General features: G+C 33.7%; 1 protein-coding gene across 4 annotated transcripts in view; it reads right to left on the bottom strand.

Annotated features, from left to right (window-relative positions):
* The window catches only part of ATG4C (autophagy related 4C cysteine peptidase), a 95,995-nt gene that overhangs the window by 39,424 nt on the left and 36,613 nt on the right, over positions 1-19,958 (bottom strand). For 3 of the 4 annotated variants that reach the window (XM_061411746.1, XM_061411745.1, XM_061411747.1), the window contains exons 4-6: positions 8,961-9,194; positions 6,281-6,611; positions 4,119-4,189 (exon numbers count right to left, since the gene is read on the bottom strand). In XM_061411746.1, coding sequence (XP_061267730.1) covers positions 4,119-4,189; positions 6,281-6,611; positions 8,961-9,194 — 636 coding nt within the window. Of the gene's footprint in view, positions 1-4,118; positions 4,190-6,280; positions 6,612-8,960; positions 9,195-17,416; positions 17,510-19,958 lie in introns of all 4 variants that reach the window. The other variant, XM_061411748.1, reaches the window with a different exon arrangement.

Genomic DNA, 19,958 nt, shown 5'->3' on the forward strand with positions numbered 1-19,958 from the left:
CTTTCCCCCAACACTGATCTACAAGGACTTACAGATAAGCACAAGGTATTATTAAAAGTGAATTACAAGTGCAATATTTAATATAAGTATTTCCACAATGTTACAGAACACAGAATAAAAAACTAGTTCTACCTGATAGGAGCTGGAAAAGGCTTCACAGCATGTTCTTAAAGAATGAGTAAAAGTTAATACAAAGCATTTTAATAATAAGGGGCATTTTAAGCAGAGGCAATAGTATCAACAAAGACATGGAAGAAAGGTAATGATAGTATATCCAAGGAATGGTGTGCAGGTTGATGGTACTTTGGTGTACTAGCAAGCAAGACAGTTGACAGGCGATGCTGGAAATGTAGGTCAAAACAATTGGTAAAGGACTTCATGTGCTGTATTTTAAATGCTACAATAACTTGAGACTGGAAGTTAACAGACAGTCATAGGTTTTCAAATTAAGGGACATGATCAATTTCTTTTGACAAAATGAATGAGAAATAGAAAAGAAAGATAGGGAAATCATGTTCAAGTCCTAGTTAGAGATAAGGGTCTGATCTGTATCAATGAGTGAAGAAGAGACAGATTTCAGAACCATGTTTGTTTTTAAGTATAATTTGTTAAGCCTTGGTTGACTAACTAGATATTAGCAGTAAGAAAAGAGTCAAGAATAAGTAAGCATGCATGTGGACATGATACTATGAGTGAACAGAAAATAGAAAGCAAGAAAGGAGCCGTGTACAGAGAGAAATGATAGGTTTAATTTTAAATGTGCTGAATTTGAAGTGCTTGTAGAACATCTACATGGAAATAGTTAAGGATGGCAGAAAATACAAGTTACCTCATATTAACACAAGTAGCAATGGCACCCCACTGCAGTACTCTTGCCTGGAGAATCCCATGGATGGAGGAGCCTGGTAGGCTGCAGTCCATGGGGTCGCTAAGAGTCAGACACGACTGAGCGACTTCCCTTTCACTTTTCACTTTCATGCATTGGAGAAGGAAATGGCAACCTACTCCAGTGTTCTTGCCTGGAGAATCCCAGGGACGGTGGGCTGCCGTCTATGGAGTCGCACAGAGTTGGACACAATTGAAGTGACTTAGCAGCAGCAGCAGCACTAGAAGTGCAGTGTTAAAGTCCTAGTATATAGAGCATAGTCCTAACTATTTAAAGCCATGGAAAAATATGTAATTACAAAGGAAAAGAATACAGAATGAGAGGAAGAGAAAATAACAGAAAGTGGATCTTCTAAAAACACCAATAAAAAAAAGCACTAAGGAAGATGGCGGAATGGCAGGGAATTAATTATTAATTGACTCTGGCTTCACCTAATTTCTAACCTCACAATCTATCAAAATGCACTACAGTAATATAAATTCTCCCTTTATAATTTTAAATATCAGTGTTCAGAATTTTAAATATCTACTTCAAATTACACAAACCACCTAGATATTGAGTAGCTTTGTGTTCTTTAATTAACAGTATGTGACACTAAAGACCAAAGCTGATTGATATCAACCAAAATGCAAAAGGCAAATTCATAAATTATTTAATGACTAATTGTTTATGTACATCCTTTGGCTTAATTAGAACTCTTAACACAGTATATTTTATTTTGTAAGATTTCCTACCTGAAAAACAAATATAGTATCTGGAAAATTCATGCACTTGTCTGAAAACTTAAAACTTTCATGTTCATATGCTTATAATCATGGCTTATCAGTCTTTCTTAAAAATCCAATTAACCTTAACAAAAGCCCAAACAAATGCATGTGTATTTGCCAACCATTATTTCCACACTATCAGCACTAGTCAGTTACCAAGGTACTCTCAAACCTCTTATAAACACCATTATATTAAACATAATTAAAGTATAACTTAACTTTCCCCAACATTAACATACTTTGTCCTGTTGAAAGCATTTCTGTAAAAAATAAACAATATGAGGTGGCTTATTTTGAAGGCACTTTATTTTATCAGGAAATTAAGGTTCTATTTTATCCCCAACAGAGTTTCAAAATTACTATAAATACTGGTCATTAAACAGAAGACCCAAAACATTAAAACAAAGCTACATTCAGGACAATACCTGCATCATGATCAGATGATTTACTGATGGACTAGTAAGAGACAAGTCAAACTGAGAATTTTCCTCCCTTGAAACAAATCCACCAATGAGGAGGTACTTGGCAGACATGCAGACCAAGTATATACTTATGTTAAATTTTCCCACCTATCTTTTTTTAAGTAGTCATTTTAAATACTGAAATTTCCCTCAAGAATTTATTTTAATATTGCAACTTATAAGTCATAGTATATATTCAATCAAGAAATATTTAATGAGTGCCTACACAGGGTGCCATGTTGGAACAAAAATGTGAAAACATGGTCCCCACCTTCATAATCATTTACAGTATAATTGGGATAAGCTAAATACTTTTGAAAAATCTAATTATAAATGGTGTTGAGACAACTGTACAGCCACATGCAAAAGAATAAAACTGGACCACCATCTTATACCACGCACAAAAATTAAATCAAAATGAATCATCAAAGATTTGAACGTAAGACCTGAAACCATAAACTCCTAGAAGAAAACAGGCAGAAAGCTCCTTGATATTGGTTTTGGTGATAATGTTTTTAACTGGGCATCATAAGGCAACAAAAGCAAAAATAAACAATGGCAATACATCAAACTGAAAAGCTTCTGTTACAGTCAAAGAAAATGTCAACAAAATCAAAGGATAACTTACTGAATACAAGAAAATATTTGCAATCACATATATGATAAGGGGTTAATATACAAAATATACAAAAATATTTGTATATAAAATACATAAAAAGACTCATACAATTCAGCATCAAAAAAAACAAGTAATCCAATTTTAAAATGAGCAGAAGACCTGAAGAGACACTTTTCCAAAGAAGCCATATAAATGGCCAACACATACATGAAAAAGTGCTCAACTTCACTAACCATCTGAGAATGCAAATCAAACCACAATGAGATACCATCTCACACCTGTTAGAACGGTTATTATCAAAAAAGACAAAAAACAACAAATGTTGAGGATGTGGAGCAAAAGGAACCCTTGCGCACTGCTGGTGAGAATGTAAATTAACATGGCCACTATGGAAAACACTATAGTGGTTCTTAAAAAAAATAAAAATAGAACTACAATATGATCTAACAATTCTACTTCTAGGTATTTATCTGAAGAAAACAAAACCACTATGTCAAAAAGATAAATGCATCCCCTTGTTTTCTGCAGCATTATTTACAATAGCCAAGATATGGAAACCACCTAAGTGTCCATCAATAATGAATAAAGAAAATGTGGTGTATGTATATGTGTTTATAAATATATAAGAATATTATTTAGCCATAAAAAAGAATGAAATCTTGCCATTTGTGACAACATGGATAGATTCTGAGAGCATTATACTAAGTATAATAAGTCAGACTGAGAAACACAAATACTGTATCATCTCACTTATATGAAGACTCTTAAAAAGCAAAACAAAATGCATAAAACACCAAGCTCATAGATACAGAGAACAGACTGATGGTTGGCAGAGGTAGAGTGGGGGGACAAAAAGAGTGAAGAGGGTTAAAAGGTACAACTCCTAGCTATAAGATAAATTACAAGGATGTAATGTACAGGAAGGGGACTATAGTTAATAATATTATAATGTATATTTAAAAGTTTTCATCACACACAAAAAAATTTTTAACTATGTATGGTGCATCAGAGAATGAGATGACTGGACGGCATCACCGATGCAATGAACATGAACTTGGGCAAACTCCAGGAGATGGTAAGGGACAGATAGGCCTGGCAAGCTGCAGTCCCTGGGATCGCAAAGAGTCAGACACAACTGGACAATGAGAATGGAATGGACAGAATGGATGGTGATGGATGCTAACTAGACTTATTGTGATCATTTCACAATATATACAAATACTGTTGTACATCTGAAACAAATGCAACATACAAATTTGTATATATAAATACAAATTATGCTGTACATCTGAAACTAATGTAATGCTATATATTATACCTAAATTTTTAAAAAGGTCTAACCAAATAAGTGGATGAAAAGTAAAATCATATAATAGATTCCTCACCTGTACAATCTTGTGCAACATAAATAGTGATTCCTTTTAAGTCTGGGTGTCTTGCTTCTTCAACTGCTTTTCTAAGAAAATAATAAGGATTATCCTTTAAAATCCTAACATTTCCAGTTAATAACTAAAGATTTCATTTAAAGAAAAAGAAAGCCAACATTTTCTAGACTTTCCTATTTAACCTTTAGTGCCTGCTTTCAAAACTATTACCTGAATGGTATTTTTAAAAAATCATGTCAATTTTTTCAAAGTAGAATATTACTCTAAATTACTCAAAGAACATAAAAACATAAGTTTAAAATTTTAAATTCTTGGGTAAAAAGGCATGAACCCTACCCAGTCCTCCCAAAAGAATTTCTCTCAAACTCCCCTGGCTATATTAAATGCTTTCTAAAAAGTGCTATTACAATACGCTTCAAGGTTTGCTTCATATTAACTTACATTAAATGAAAGTGAAAGTCGCTCAGTCGTGTCCGACTTTTGCGACCCCCTGGACTGTATAGTCCAAGGAATTCTCCAGGTCAGAATACTGGAGTGGGTAGCCTTTCCTTCTCCAGGGGATCTTTCCAATCCAGGGAGAATACTGGAGTGGGCACCCTTTCCCTTCTCCAGGGGATCTTTCCAATCCAGGGATCAAACCCAGGTCTCTTGCATTGTAGGTGGATTCTTTACCAACTGAGCTATGAGGGAAGCCCATTACATTACTGATTAGCAAAATATGATTGTTCTCTAGTACATTTAAGGAAGTTTTTTATCTTTTCTTTAAACAATAGCATGACTTTTTTCCTTCATTCAAAAACCTATAGGACCTGAACAGATGAATTTCCTACTTTCAAGTCTTAGAATTCTGTAAGTAAAACTGCAAATTGAAAATTTTTTCCAAGTGAATATAATGCTCTCAATGGTTCACAAGATATGAAAAAAAAAAATCATAATATCTGTAAAAGTAAATTACACAAATTGTAGAAAAATAGATACTTTTATTTAACTGTATCTTTTTTGTTTTTACTTTAATATGCCTTATTTTGCATGTTTTTATGTGCTAGTATAAAAGAGGGATGGAAAATTATGGCCCACAGTTCAAACATGAGCTGAGGCCTGTTTCTGTACAACCTGAGGCTAAAAAATGGTTTTTAGTTTTCAAAGACTGTAAAACAAAAAAAATTTTTTTAAATGAGAAAAATGAGCAATAGAGACCTTATAGAGCCTGAAAAGCCCAACTATTTACTATCAAGTCTTTTACAGAAAAAGTGCCCTGATCCCCGGGGATATAGAATGTAACATCTTAAAGAGCAGAAACTATGCTTTTATGATTATGTTTTTATAAATGTCATACTAAACTGGACTTGATATTATTCTTAATAATCCATTTAATAACATTAGGCAAATATTTTTTCAACTGCAAGCATTTGGCCTATAAAATATAAATCTTTTAATATGCAAAAAAACACTGTAATAATTTGGATTTTGTATATTATTCTAAATGGACTAAATTTACTATAACATGCTGTAATTTGATGATATTATTAATGGTTCAGTTAATAATAATGGGAAATATAACAAATAAGATAATTTTTTTAAAACTTCAGTAGTAAATGGCACTATAAACCTGAGGTATAGTGAAATTTGACTTTCAACTTTTTTCTAAGTACTCTGAATATCACATACCCTTTACTTTTACTATGATATAATTATATTAATAATCCCATACATTTACAATTCACAAGAATTTGATGTGTGCAAAGAAATGCTGGAAACATCAATTTTAGCTCTTGACATTTCATTACACTATCAGTACATTATAGCCCCCAGGTTACACTGTTTAAAAAAAAACTATAATGTCATGCATGTTCCAAGGTTGAAAGAGTTGTTAGTTTTAAGAACATTTCAATAAGGTAGTCTAGTGAAAACCTGGTTAGAAAGAGACCTTGGATATCCATACCTATGAGCAAAAGAAGAAAACTTTGTCAGTAGATAAATTAAATGTGACTAGAGTCACAATATGTCTTATCTTTTCCCTAATAGCAAATGGAAGTTCCTTTATAAATATTCTCATACAGTTAGATTTTAGAAGTTCTAATAAGATATATGCACTGCAAAAATCAGTATCTCTGAGCCTGAGGACCTCTGTCATGAGATGGAAGACTTTAAAACAGTTTTACCTTAAAATGTGAGCAACAACAGCCGGTCCATACCAATCTCCAGCTTTTTTCCCAGACTTCTTTCCATATTCTATTAGCTGATGTAAACCAAAGAGAGCCAAGGGGGAATCACCAAACCAAGAGACGATTTTCCGGTGATGAATTTCATTTTGCATCTCACGATCATCAGAATATCTCTCGATTTTTTCCTTCAGAGAAATTGTTGGGGTTTTGAGTTCTCTTTCCCCTGAAAGCGATGCTTCAAATGATGCAGTAAATTTTTTTACAGTGTTGGAAGTCCATGATTCAGAGTCTGAATTTTCAATGTTCAAAGCATCTGGCCAGGTCCAAGCTATAGTAGTTACAAAGCAAATTATTCAGATCTGTTAAATAGTTAGACTTTAACAATTCTACTAAAATAAGTATGCAGCATTTAAAGATACATGAGTTACTAAACTAAAATAATAAAGTCAGAAAGTAGATTAATGGTTGTATATGGGGAAGGAGGAATACTGGGAATGACCACTATTAGTATGGGCTTCCCTCACTTAGCATAGCATAGCATATAGCTCAGCTGGTAAAGAATCTGCCTACAATGCAGGAGACCCCAGTTCAATACCTGGGTCAGGAAGATCCCCTGGAGAAGGGAATGGCTACCCACTCCAGTATCCTTGCCTGGAAAAATCCAGAGGAACCTGGCAGGCTATAGTCTATGGGGTTGCAAAGAGTTGGACACAATTAAGCGACTAAGCACAGCACAGCACTATCAGCATGCGGTTTCTTTGGGGGAAGATGAAAATGTCCTAAAATTAGATTATGGGGATAATTGTAAAATTCGTAAATATACTAAAAACCACTGAAATATTGTTCACTTTAAATAAGTGAATTTATAGTATGTAGATTAATAAAGGTGCTTAAAAAAATAAAGGTACTTAATAAAGGTACAAGCAGAGAAAACATGCTAATTTATCAATGATGCTTTCTTTAGAGTTGAAATAATATTCTCCACACTTTTCTGTAGTTTCTAAAAATTTTTAAATGGGAATATATTACATATAATCAGGAAAAAATTACCAAAATGAAAGAGAAAAAAATAGTAAACTTAGGTACAAATGGACATTTCAATATGTTTCCCTTTCTTTTCTTTTTTTTTATAGTACTAAGATGGGATAAAGACTTTTACATTCCATTACCAATACTGCTCACCAGATCTTGACTACCCAAAGGCACAATAAATATATTGAATATCATTCACAGTATTCATGAGAGATTCATTTCAGAAAATGTGTTTTGTTTTGGTTATACCTTAAAATAAAAGTTTGACCGTGGAAGTTTAATATTTCTTTTCAAGGTTTTTTTTTTTCCTCATATACTCCTTTCAAAATAATTTAATTATTCTTTGGGGAATAATATCAATTCTCTAGTAAGTGAAGTTAATAAAGTCATTAGAGATCAAAGGTCCCCCCACACAAAATCAACTATATCACTACCTCATTCTTTTTAATAATAAGACAGTCCCCAAACATTCATGCAATTTTAAGTTAGCCAAATGAGTCACAGGTTCAGAGGCTGAGTCAGGACTGTGAAAAGTGTTCCAATTTGTGTCCATGTTTGCAGGAGACTACAAATGAATCATCCCAGGAAAAGCTGAAAAGTTCCTTTCCTTGCAATATCTACACCATTCTGGAATAAATATTCTCTCTAAATGATCTCATCAATAATACCTACAGAAAGGTTATTAAATATTTGCTGGGCATTGTAAAAAATTATCTAACACCTAAAAAAATATAATAATACTTAGTAGCAACCAGATACGATAGCCTAAAACGGTAAACTAAAATCTTCCTACAAATGTACATATTACGTAAAAATAAACTAGTGGAAATGTTAAGAAAGGTGGCACATCAGAAAAAATAGATATATGTAAGTTAGGTATCAATGACATTTTTTAGAGTCTAAAACTATGATGACTTTATTTATTAATAGAAAATAACAATCAATTTAACTGATTATAGCCACACGACTGAGCGACTTCACTTTCACTTTTCACTTTCATGCATTGGAGAAGGAAATGGCAACCCACTCCAGTGTTCTTGCCTGGAGACTCCCAGGAACAGGGGTGCCGGGTGGGCTGCCGTCTATGTGGTCGCACAGAGTTGGACACGACTGAAGTGACTTAGCAGTAGCAGTAGCAGCCATATTTATAAAAATAAAAATAATATTAAAGCATTACTGATGATATGTAGAGTGAAAAATAAAGAAACCAATATAAAACTTCTTAAGATTTAAATAATATAAAAATATTTTAATGTAAAAATATTAACTGCACAATAATTATCTGCTCTGTCATTGCTGCCAGAATTTACAAACTGCAGATAATCCAGAGAGTCCAATTGAAAAGAACTAAATAATAACAAAAACAAAAAAATCCAAAGACTACTAAAACTTGAACTTAATTCATAGTGGTAGCCATGAATAATATTTACATTCAACCTGTATTTTGGAAAGGTGAATCATGAAAGTTAAAGTCATACTGGCCCAATTCAACAAAGATGTTATGTTACTTGCTAAATAAGTTACAACTTCAGAAGACATCAGAGAGTCAAGAAAGTTAACATCAGGGAATTTCATTCAGTTTGCAAGCTAGACTTCAAATTTAAACAACAGCAATAAAACCCCCAAAACCAAAAATCTGATTTACCTCTACCAAGAAAGTGTAGTATGAGTCCTTGAGCCAGTAGCATCTGGCCAGTTCTTAATGTACACCCCCAACCACAGTCTGTTGTCAAAGCTGAGCCTTCTATTTGAGGAAATTCTTCCCTGTAGGTAAGCCATATTCTTGAAATGAAATCTTTACGAAATTCTTCTACATTTCCTGCAATCACATGATCTTCTATTGTACACCCTGATCTTGCAGGTAAGAGTTCATTTTCATCTACAAAATAAAAATATAAAAAAATATATACAAAGTAATATATAAATATATACAAAAAAAATGTCAGTAATGGTAATATATTCCCATTACTGTTCATATGGAGTATGGCACAATCCAATTCTTTCTTCAGATTTAAATGAAGATAAATCTTACATTCTGTTCAGGCTGTTATGAAAATCAAATAAGAATGAATGCGGAAATGATTTGTACATTTTGGTACTAACTAATATAAGATATTATAAGTAATTCTGTTAACAATAACATTCTATATTCCAAATACAATCAACTCTAATGAGATAATATAAAAATGTTTCCTTTTTGCCTCACTTGGCTCAATATACAGGTATTAGTACTCTCTAAAATGAGATTTACAAATAAAATATCATGATTTGCCAATATGTAAAAAATGTATATAATCATATGATAACTATATCATATGATAACTAGCTCAAATAAAATATAGATGTATTTATTGTTAGGAACATTTGTACTCAAATTATAAAACCAAAACTAATAAGCTAATGGCATCATCAACTCAATGGATATGAGTCTGAGTAAACTCCAGGTGACAGTAAAGGATGGGAAAGCCTGGAGTGCTGCAGTCCATCATCAGGTAGCAAAGAGTCAGACATGACTGAGCAACTGAACAACAACAACAAATAAAATTATTAAATATGTTATTACCCAGTCATGTTAAAATATATTTTTTAATTCTTGCCACTCACATATGTAATTTTTAAAAGCCTTTACAAATTGATTCTCTCTACTGCAAGGAGATCCAACCAGTCCATTCTGAAGGAGGTCAGCCCTGAGATTTCTTTGGAAGGAATGATGCTAAAGCTGAAACTCCAGTACTTTGGCCACCTCATGCAAAGAGTTGACTCACTGGAAAGGACTCTGACGCTGGGAGGGATTGGGGGCAGGAGGAGAAGGGGACGACAGAGGATGAGATGGCTGGATGGCATCACTGACTCGATGGAACTGAGTGAACTCACTGACTGAGTGAACTCCAGGAGTTGGTGATGGACAGGGAGGCCTGGTGTGCTGGGATTCATGTGGTCACAAAGAGTCAGACACAACTGAGTGACTGAACTGAACTGAACTGAATACAATTTCTATGTGAAAACTATGGTCACTATTTGCCCAATAATTTATAAAACACCAGTGCTCAGAATGAACTAACATTCCCTGATCTTTCCAGAGAGAAAGTCTTAGTCATCTTTTCAGCTTCTGCATGCATACAGTACCTAGCACAAACAGATCCTAATAAATGTTGGCTGGTTTGGGTGAATGGATGGATAGGTAAATAAATCTGCCTATAACTCTCAACTCCAAGGAGTTCAATTTTTAATGCCATTCTGCAAGATGTTAAAGCAGTTTTATCATGCTTTTATTCCTCATGTTTTCTGCATCTATCCCTCTTCAAGCTCATTCTGAAAAAATTACAATCACCCAAACTTCATAATATTCAGTTTAATGGAGCTAAATTGTAGCATATAGTTTTAATAATTAAAAGAATACATGCCAAGCCTCTTTTATCAATGAATTTCTCTTAATACTAAACCTTGAATCTAATTATAAATAAAAATTAAAATGCCTGGAAACTGAATATGGCACTATAAATATGTCAAAAGTTTCTACTTTAGGAGACATTTAAATTTGTTTTAAATTGAATACAATAACACATAACTATCACACCTTATCCTGTGGCTTGCCAAACACATAGTTCCTAACTTCCTACCTTGACAAAGTGACTAATTCCTTATCCTTTTAAGATCTAGTCTCCCTCTAATATTTACTCTAAATATTACTGGAAAACTCCTAGTACTAAATGAACTTTGTGGTCCTGTTCACATTCTACTATAATACTGTTCCTTCTATTCCACTCTTTGCCTGGCTTTCCTTTTTACAGTATTAATTATACCAAGAATATTTTTTTATTTACATCTGCTTTCCATCCAGATTTCAAGTATACCAGAGAGGAAGAAATGTGTTTATCTTCTGGACCTCTGAATGTTCAGTGCCTAACAGAGTTCAGTCCATAGGAGATGCACAATAAACATTTGTCAGGTGAATGTAAGATAAATGGAATCAAAGGAAGAGATGTTTTTTAAATTTTGTTTTGCTTTGCTTTTGTTTCCCATGATGGAACAGATTTCTGAGCAGAGGTTTATGAAGAATGAGAATGCCTACAAGAACCACTAAAAGAGGGAGAAAGAAAGCTGACAGAGGAAAGAGAAGAGAATCGCTAGCAATATTGAGAGCTCAGTGAAAGTCTGCCTCTCACCAACAAAAAAAGTTGGACAAATAACATAAAATAGACTATTAAAATTGACCAGGCACATGTAAAAGAAAACCAAAAGGAACTACCAGAAATAAATAAATAATAACAGAAAATAGAAATTTGGTATAGATTAAATAGAAAACTACACATAGCTCAGAAGATAATCAAGGAATCAGAAAAACTAAAGAAATTACTTAGAACACAGCACAGAGAGGCAAAATAACTAATATCTAAAAACCAAAGAATTTAAGAGACATTAAAAAAAAACTAACAACAGAAAAGCTTGTCAAAGATGTACAGGAGAACAGGAAAAATGGAGAAAAACTATAATTAAAAGTGACTGAAATTTTCTCAGATTTTAAGAAATATATGAATTCTGAGTAGAATAAAATGAAGCCCACACAAAAGACAAACAGCTGATCTTAAAAACAACCAGAGAGAAAACATACACACACAAAATGACAGCTTTAAAACACTAGAGAGAGAAAATCATGTCCTAAATGAGCAAAAATTTATTAAACAGAATCCAAAAACTACTAACCATTTAAGAAAGTAAAAAAGTCAACCAGATTATATTAAAATTATGAACTCTTTAAAATTATGAGCTCTTCAAAAGATAAATGATGAAAAAGTAACTAAGGGAGTAGGAGACAACATTTCCTGTAGATATATTCAAAAATGGATTCATACCCAAAATATATGAAGACAATCTAGAGAGACAATTTAATAGAAGACATGTTTAAATGGAAAAATATCTATGAAAATATGCTCAGTTTCATCAGTTATCAAACAAACGCAAATTAAGATAAAATGTTTCTCTAATAAATATGAAAAATACCAAGTACTGGTGAGCTGAGAGCAAGCAGAATTCTCATACGCATCTAGCAGAAATATAAATTAGCACAACTGGTTTGTAAAATTATCTGGTAGTATATACTGAGACTGAACATATGAATACCCTGTGACTCAGCAATTACATCCCCAGGTATACACACTGTATGAAAATCCATATTCATGTTCATTAAAGCACATGTACAAAAATATTCACAGGAGGGCTCTTACTGATTGCCAAAAACTGAAAACTATCCAAATCTCCACCACAAGTAAAATGGATTAATAAAGTGGCATATTCATACAATGCAATACTCAGAATACAAAAATATCCAGCACCCAAAAAGGTAAATAATACAATGTCTGGCAATCAGTTGAGCATACAAATAGGCAGGAAAACACAAGCCAAAAAGAGAATACTCAGTCAATCAAAACTGAACCCAAACTTACAAAAGTGCTAGAATTAGCAAACAAGAATATTAAAAGAGTTATTAATATTATAATATTGTGCTGTGCTGTGCTAAGTCATTTCCATCATGTCTAACTTTTTGCAATCCTACAGACTATAGCCCTGCCATGCTGCTCTGTCCATGAGATTCACTATACACAGCCTGCCATGCTGCAAGAGTCTTGGAGTGCGTTGCCATGCCCCCCTCCAGGGGATCTTTCCAGGCAAAGATTGAACTCATGCCTCTTACATCTCCTGCACTGGCAGGCAGTTTCTTTACCACTAGCACCACCTGGAAAACCTCACAACAGTATTACATATGTTCAAAAAGATAAGTAGAAACAAGTCTTTTTACTGGAATTTTAGACATACAAACTACAATGTCCAACATAAAAGATATACTGACTTGGATTTATGAGAGCTATTGCTGAGGAAAAGATCAAAAGACTGGTGAACTTGAGAACAAAGCAATAGGAACTATACAAATTAAAACACAGAGAAGAAAAAGAATTCTTTAAAAAAATAAAAGCACATCAGTGAGATGTGGCACAATTTCATTCGTGCTAATATATGTCCAACTGGAGATCCAGAAGGAGAGGGAAGAGAGGGGAGGATAGAAAAAAACATCTGAAGACAAAATGGCTGAAAAAATTCAGAACTGGTGAAAGCTATGAGACAACAGTTTCAAGAAATTCACCAAAACCCAAGCAATCATGAAGAAAACAACACCACTTCAACATCATAGTCAAACTATTCCAAACTAGTGATAAAGAAAAAAATCTTAAAAGCAGTCAAGAGTAAAACAGACATTATGTACAAAGAAAGATAAGGATAACATCAGGTTTCTCACAGTAAACAAAACAAGCAAGAAGATAAATGAATCACAGCACGCCAGGCCTCCCTGTCCATCACCAACTCCCGGAGTCCACTCAGACTCATGTCCATTGAGTCGGTGATGCCATCCAGCCATCTCATCCTCTGTCGTCCCCTTCTCCTCCTGCCCCCAATCCCTCCCAGCATCAGAGTCTTTTCCAATGAGTCAACTCTTCGCATGAGGTGGCCAAAGTATTGGAGTTTCAGCTTCAGCATCAGTCCTTCCAATGAACACCCAAGCCTGATCTCCTTTAGGATGGACTGGTTGGATCTCCTTGCAGTCCAAGGGACTCTCAAGAGTCTTCTCCAACACCACACTTCAAAAGCATCAATTCTTCGGTGCTCAGCCTTCTTCACAGTCCAACTTTCACATCCATACATGACCACTGGAAAAACCACAGCCTTGACTAGATGGACCTTTGTTGGCAAAGTAATGTCTCTGCTTTTCAATATACTATCTAGGTTGGTCATAACTTTCCTTCCAAGGAGTAAGTGTCTTTTAATTTCACGGCCACAATCACCATCTGCAGTGATTTTGGAGCCCCCAAAAATAAAGTCTGACACTGTTTCCACTGGCATGCTGTGATTCATGGGGTCGCAAAGAGTTGGACACAACTGAGCAACTGAACAGAACTGAACTGAACTGAAGAAGATAAAAGGGCAATATCTTTTTTTTTTATATATCATATAATTTATTTTTTTTCTTTTTTTTTAAATTTTATTTTATTTTTAAACTTTACAAATTGTATTAGTTTTGCCAAATATCAAAATGAATCCGCCACAGGTGTACATGTGTTCCCCATCCTGAACCCTCCTCCTTCCTCCCTCCCCATATCATCCCTCTGGGTCATCCCAGTGCACTAGCCCCAAGCATCCAGTATCGTGCATCGAACCTGGACTGGCAACTCGTTTCATACATGATATTATACATGTTTCAATGCCATTCTCCCAAAACTTCCCACCCTCTCCCTCTGCAACAGAGTCCATAAGACTGTTCTATACATCAGTGTCTCTTTTGCTGTCTCATACACAGGGTTATTGCTAGCATCTTTCTAAATTCCATATATATGTGTTAGTATACTGTATTGGTGTTTTTCTTTCTGGCTTACTTCACTCTGTATAATAGTCAATATCTTTAAAGCCACAGAAAGAAAAAAATCATTAACCCAAAATTCTATACCCAGCAAAAATACCTTTTGAAAATGAAAGCAAGACTCTTTCAGAGATACAAAAGCTGAAAGAATACATCACCAGCACCCCTGCATTGTAAGAAATGTTAAAATAAGTCCTTCAAGCAGAAAAAGAATGAAATTTAGCAGACAGAAATATGGATTCCTACAAAGGAATGAGAAATACCAGAAATAACTACATGAGCAAATATGTAAGTTTTCTTACCACTTAAATCTCTTGAAAGATATTGAATGTTGAAACAAAAACAATAACAATGTATTGTGGCATGTATAAGACACAAATAAATAAAATATATGGCACTAATAGCATAATAAAGACCAGGAGGAGGGAAGTGCAATACACCACTCCAAGGTTCTTATGCTATATGTAAGTTGATATAATACCACTTGAAGGTAGACAGTGATAAGTTAAAGATGTATACCAAAACCTTAAAGTAACCAGCAAAATAACATAATAAAAAGTTATAGCTAATCAGCCAGCAAAGAGATAAAATAGAAACCAGAAATAGTCAAATATTCTGAAAGAAGGTAGAAAAGAAGAAAAGGCAACAAAGCAGATTTAACAAATAGAAAGTAAACAATGAGATGACAAACTTTACTTTATCAATAACCATATAAAAAGTGAACACAGGCATATCTTGTTTAACTATTCTTCACTTTATTGTGCTTTGCAAATAGTGAATTTTTTATACCTGAAGCTTGGTTGACATCCCTGCATTGTCAGATGATGATTAGCACCTTTTAACCATAAAGTAATCTTTAATTAAGGTATGTAGAAGCAACTGTTAGAACCAGACATGGAACAACGGACTGGTTCAAAATTGGGAAAGGAGCACATCAAGGCTGTATGCTGTCACTCTGCTTACTTAATTTATATGCAGAGTACATCATGCAAAATGCCAAGCTGGATGAAGCTCAAGCTGGAATCAAGATTCTCAGAAGAAATATCAATAATCTCAGATATGTAGATGACACCAAAGGTAGAAAGCAAAGAGGAACTAAAGAGCCTCTTGATGAAACTGAAAGAAGAGAGTGAAAAAGCTGGCTTAGCATTTAAACTCAGCATTTAAAAAAGCAAAGATCATAGTATCTGCTCCCATCACCTCACAGCAAATAGATGGGGGAAAAATGGAAACAGTGACAGATTCTATGTTGTTGGGCTCCAAAATCACTGCATTGGTGATTGCAGCCATGAAATTCAAAAGACACTTGCTCCTTAAGAAAAGCTATGACAAACCTAGACTGTATTAAAAGCAGACATATCACTTTGGCAACAAAGGTCTATATAGTTAAAGTTATGATTTTTCCAGTAGTCATGTACAGATGTGAGAGTTGGACCATAAAGAAGGCTGAGGGCTGATGAATTGATGCTTTCTAACTGTGATGTTGAAGAAGACTCTTGAGAGTCCCTTGGACTGTAAGCGGATCTAACCAGTCAGTTCTAAAGGAAATCAATCCTGAATATCCACTGAAAGGACTGATGCTGAAGCTGAAGTTCCAATACTTTGGCCACCTCATTAGAAAACACCCTGATCTTGGGAAAGATTGAGGGCAGGAGGACAGGGAGTGAAAGAGGATGATATGGTTGGATGGCATCACTAACTCAATGAATATGAGTTTGAGCAAACTCTGGGAGATAGTAAAGGATACGGAAGCCTAACGTGCTGCAGTCTTTGGAGGCACAAAGAGTTGGACATAACTGAGTAACTAAACAGCAATATTATTTTTTAGATATAATGCTATTGCATGCTTACTACACTATTATACTATGTAAATACAACCTTTATGTGTACTGGGAAACCAAGAAATTTGTGCAACTTATTTTATGGCAATATTTGGTTTATTGCAATGGTCTGGAACGAAACCCACATTATCTCCAAAGTATGCCTATTCTAAACAACTTAATTAAAAGGCAGGGATTATCAGATTGGATAAAAAAGCAAGATTCAACTATTCACTTCCTACAGGAAACAAACTTTAAACATAAAGACAAATAGATTAAATGTTTTAGAATATTTAAAAAGATATACCATATAACCCTAAGCAAAAGAAAGCTTAATATAAGACAAGTATGCTGCTGCTGCTAGACAAGTATATTTCAGACCAAAAAATATCACCAGGGATAAAGAAGGGTTTTATAATTATAAAGGGGTCAATTCATTAACAGACCAAAACAATTCTAAATGTTTATGCATCCAATAACAGAGCTTCAAAATCAACGAAGCAAAAACTAATACAACTGCAAGGAGAAATAGACAAATCCACAATTACAGTCTGAGATTTCAATATCCCTCTCAACAAGTAGGACAGTGCAAGAATAAAGATTTGAACTCAACCAACTTGACTTAACTGTCCTTTTAGAACATTTCAGTAATAGAATACACATTATTGTCAAGCACACAAAGAACATTTACCATATTTAGAACATTATACCATATTTAGACCATAAAGCTAGTCTCAATAACTTTAAAGAGATTAGAATCATAAAAGTGTTTTCTTTGAACACAATGGAATTAAAAATCAATAACAGAACAAGATCTGGAACATGTCCAAATTGAGCAATGTACTTCTAAATAATTAATTTCTTCCTACATACCCTTTCTTAGTAAATGGCAAAAAGTCATGTTTCAAAAAATTCCACACTGTGGGATCTTATTTCCATAACATTTAGGCATAATCTTGGCAATATCTGGAATAAGAGAGATCCATGAAAATAGCAGAGATAGCACAAGAACCAAGACCATATCCAAGAAGACCCTTTGATATGTTAATTTCATGCCCTTTCTTCTGTTCTATAAAGAGATCCCTAGGCAAAGCTCCACCCTGGGCTGGCTTCAGCTCAGAAAAAAACTTTTATTATTTTCTAGCCTCTGTGCTACCCTCTCTACTTCTTAAAAACTTTTTTCCCCTTTTTTCCATGTACTTTTTTTTTTGTCCATTGGTTAGAATGATTGTCTATAGGCGTTCCTCAGCCACAAAATTAGGAGGGAGAGAGCCTTATCTCCAGTTATTCTTGTTAAATCCTTTGGGTCCCTAAGAAAGAACTTGTATGCTAGAGATAACCACACATACATTTTTTCCTTAATGGTCTCTGGACCCATCGTGTCCTGAACCATCTAAGAGAAAATCTAAAAAAATCCTAGCCAGATTGGGGCATGGTATCTAAGGGGAAATGACGCTTTCTTAAAATAAGATAAAATCCTTAACTGCTTCTCTTAGAGATACCTTAATTTTTTATTAAATTTTGGTATTTGATCAAAATAATACCGATTGGAAGGACCATTTGGATTTACATACCATGAACATTGACTTAACAATGCACAGCATGATATCAAACTCTGGGAAAGAAAAATTGCATAATATAAGTTTGTAGTTCAAGAAAGGTAGCAAGATAAATTTAAACCTTGAAAAAGCAGGTCAGACTTTGCATAAAGTAATATAATCATATTAAGATTATAACCTTACAAGAATCTTATACTTATTTATCATCATAAATTAATTCATTGTAGATAACTCAGAGGGAGGCAAAATAAAACCATTGTGATTGGAAGACACCATTTTCTAAGCACTTAGATCTGTGAAACAGATTGCCAACACCTTCAAACTGAAAGGGAATCAAAACAACTGAACAAACTATCCACCAGATAAATGTCAATAAATAATGAGAGATGAGTGACTCTGGTTAAAGTAATTTGACTAAAACCCTTAGCAAAACGAAAAAACTATTAGAAAATATTTACATAATAAAAAAAGATAATTAAAAATCAAGAATTTAAGTGGGAATGTGATCTATCAGAACTAGATTGAAAACAACTATTATACACTGATGGCTCTATAAGAAAAAAAAGGAAAAAAATATTTATCTTCTCTGGCTCTGTCCACTCAAGTGGCCTGGGGAAATGTTATCTCCACAATGAAACCTTTTTCTACATGAGAAACCAGAGTTCATTGGGAATGGCTGATTTCATATCTGAGGCTGAAAAGTATAAAGTGGGCATGGCACACCTACTTATAGAAGAAAATAGGAAATTTCCAAAAATTACTTAGCATTTGTTGAAAGATAAGCCAATCTGAAAGAAGTTTCCACTGGCTAACAATTTGAGTACCATAAGAAGATTACTGGTGGAGACTGACCAATGCACAGTATAGAACCTAAAAACCTATGAGTCCTTAATGACATACAAAGAAAGAAAAGATTAGCATTAAAATATTTCAAATGTGATAAACAAAATATTATATTACTATTAAGCCTACTTAAATATACCTTGTAGGCTTGTTGTGAGAATTAAAGACTTTTCTCAAAGAGTTTAGCATGATGCTTGACACATAGCAGGCATTCAATAAAGGGTATAAATTATTAAAAGAAAATATACAATAATAACAGAAAGGATGAGTATATGTGAGAATTCAGAAACATCAAATACAGTAAACAATTTCAGAAATTGGAGCATCCTTACGAACTGGAAAACTTACTATTTTTAGGTTAACTAGAAGGTATACTTTTAATTATTATCATACACTTTAAAATTATCAAAGAATTTGATAAAAAATATTAAGATATCAATTCAAATAATATTTATTTAACACTCATACTGTAAGTCCAAAACTATGAGGGAATATAATAAATGGAGTACAATGGTATGAACTCTAATGTCAAGGAATTTACAAGAAACTCAAACCACATGGCAGTATTTTATGTAACATATTTTATGTGTTAGGAATTAGCACAGTTAACCTTCTATCCATATTTTATGTGTTACATAAAATACAGGTTCTTAAAAGATACATGCCAAAACATATGCATACAAAGTAGAATGCAGATTGCCAGGGGCTGAAAGGAAGAGAGGAATGAGGAGTTACTGTTTAATGGGTACCGAATTCAGTGTTACAAGATGAAGAGTTCTATAGATGAATGGTAATGATAATAACACAACATTATGAATGTATTTAATACCACTGAACTGTACACTTAAAAATGGCGAAGATGGCAAACTTTGTGTTATGTGTATTTTACCACTTAAATACATAAAAATAACTGAAAGTGAAAAACAAAAGAAATATGTCAAATGTAGATTAATCTAGAAATAAAATAATGAAAACAAAACAGTGAGTTTCTACAAAGATTTTTAAATGGTTTA

The sequence above is a fragment of the Bos javanicus genome, chromosome 3 (genome assembly GCF_032452875.1).
Source record: "Bos javanicus breed banteng chromosome 3, ARS-OSU_banteng_1.0, whole genome shotgun sequence".
Classification (NCBI taxonomy): Eukaryota; Metazoa; Chordata; class Mammalia; order Artiodactyla; family Bovidae; genus Bos; species Bos javanicus.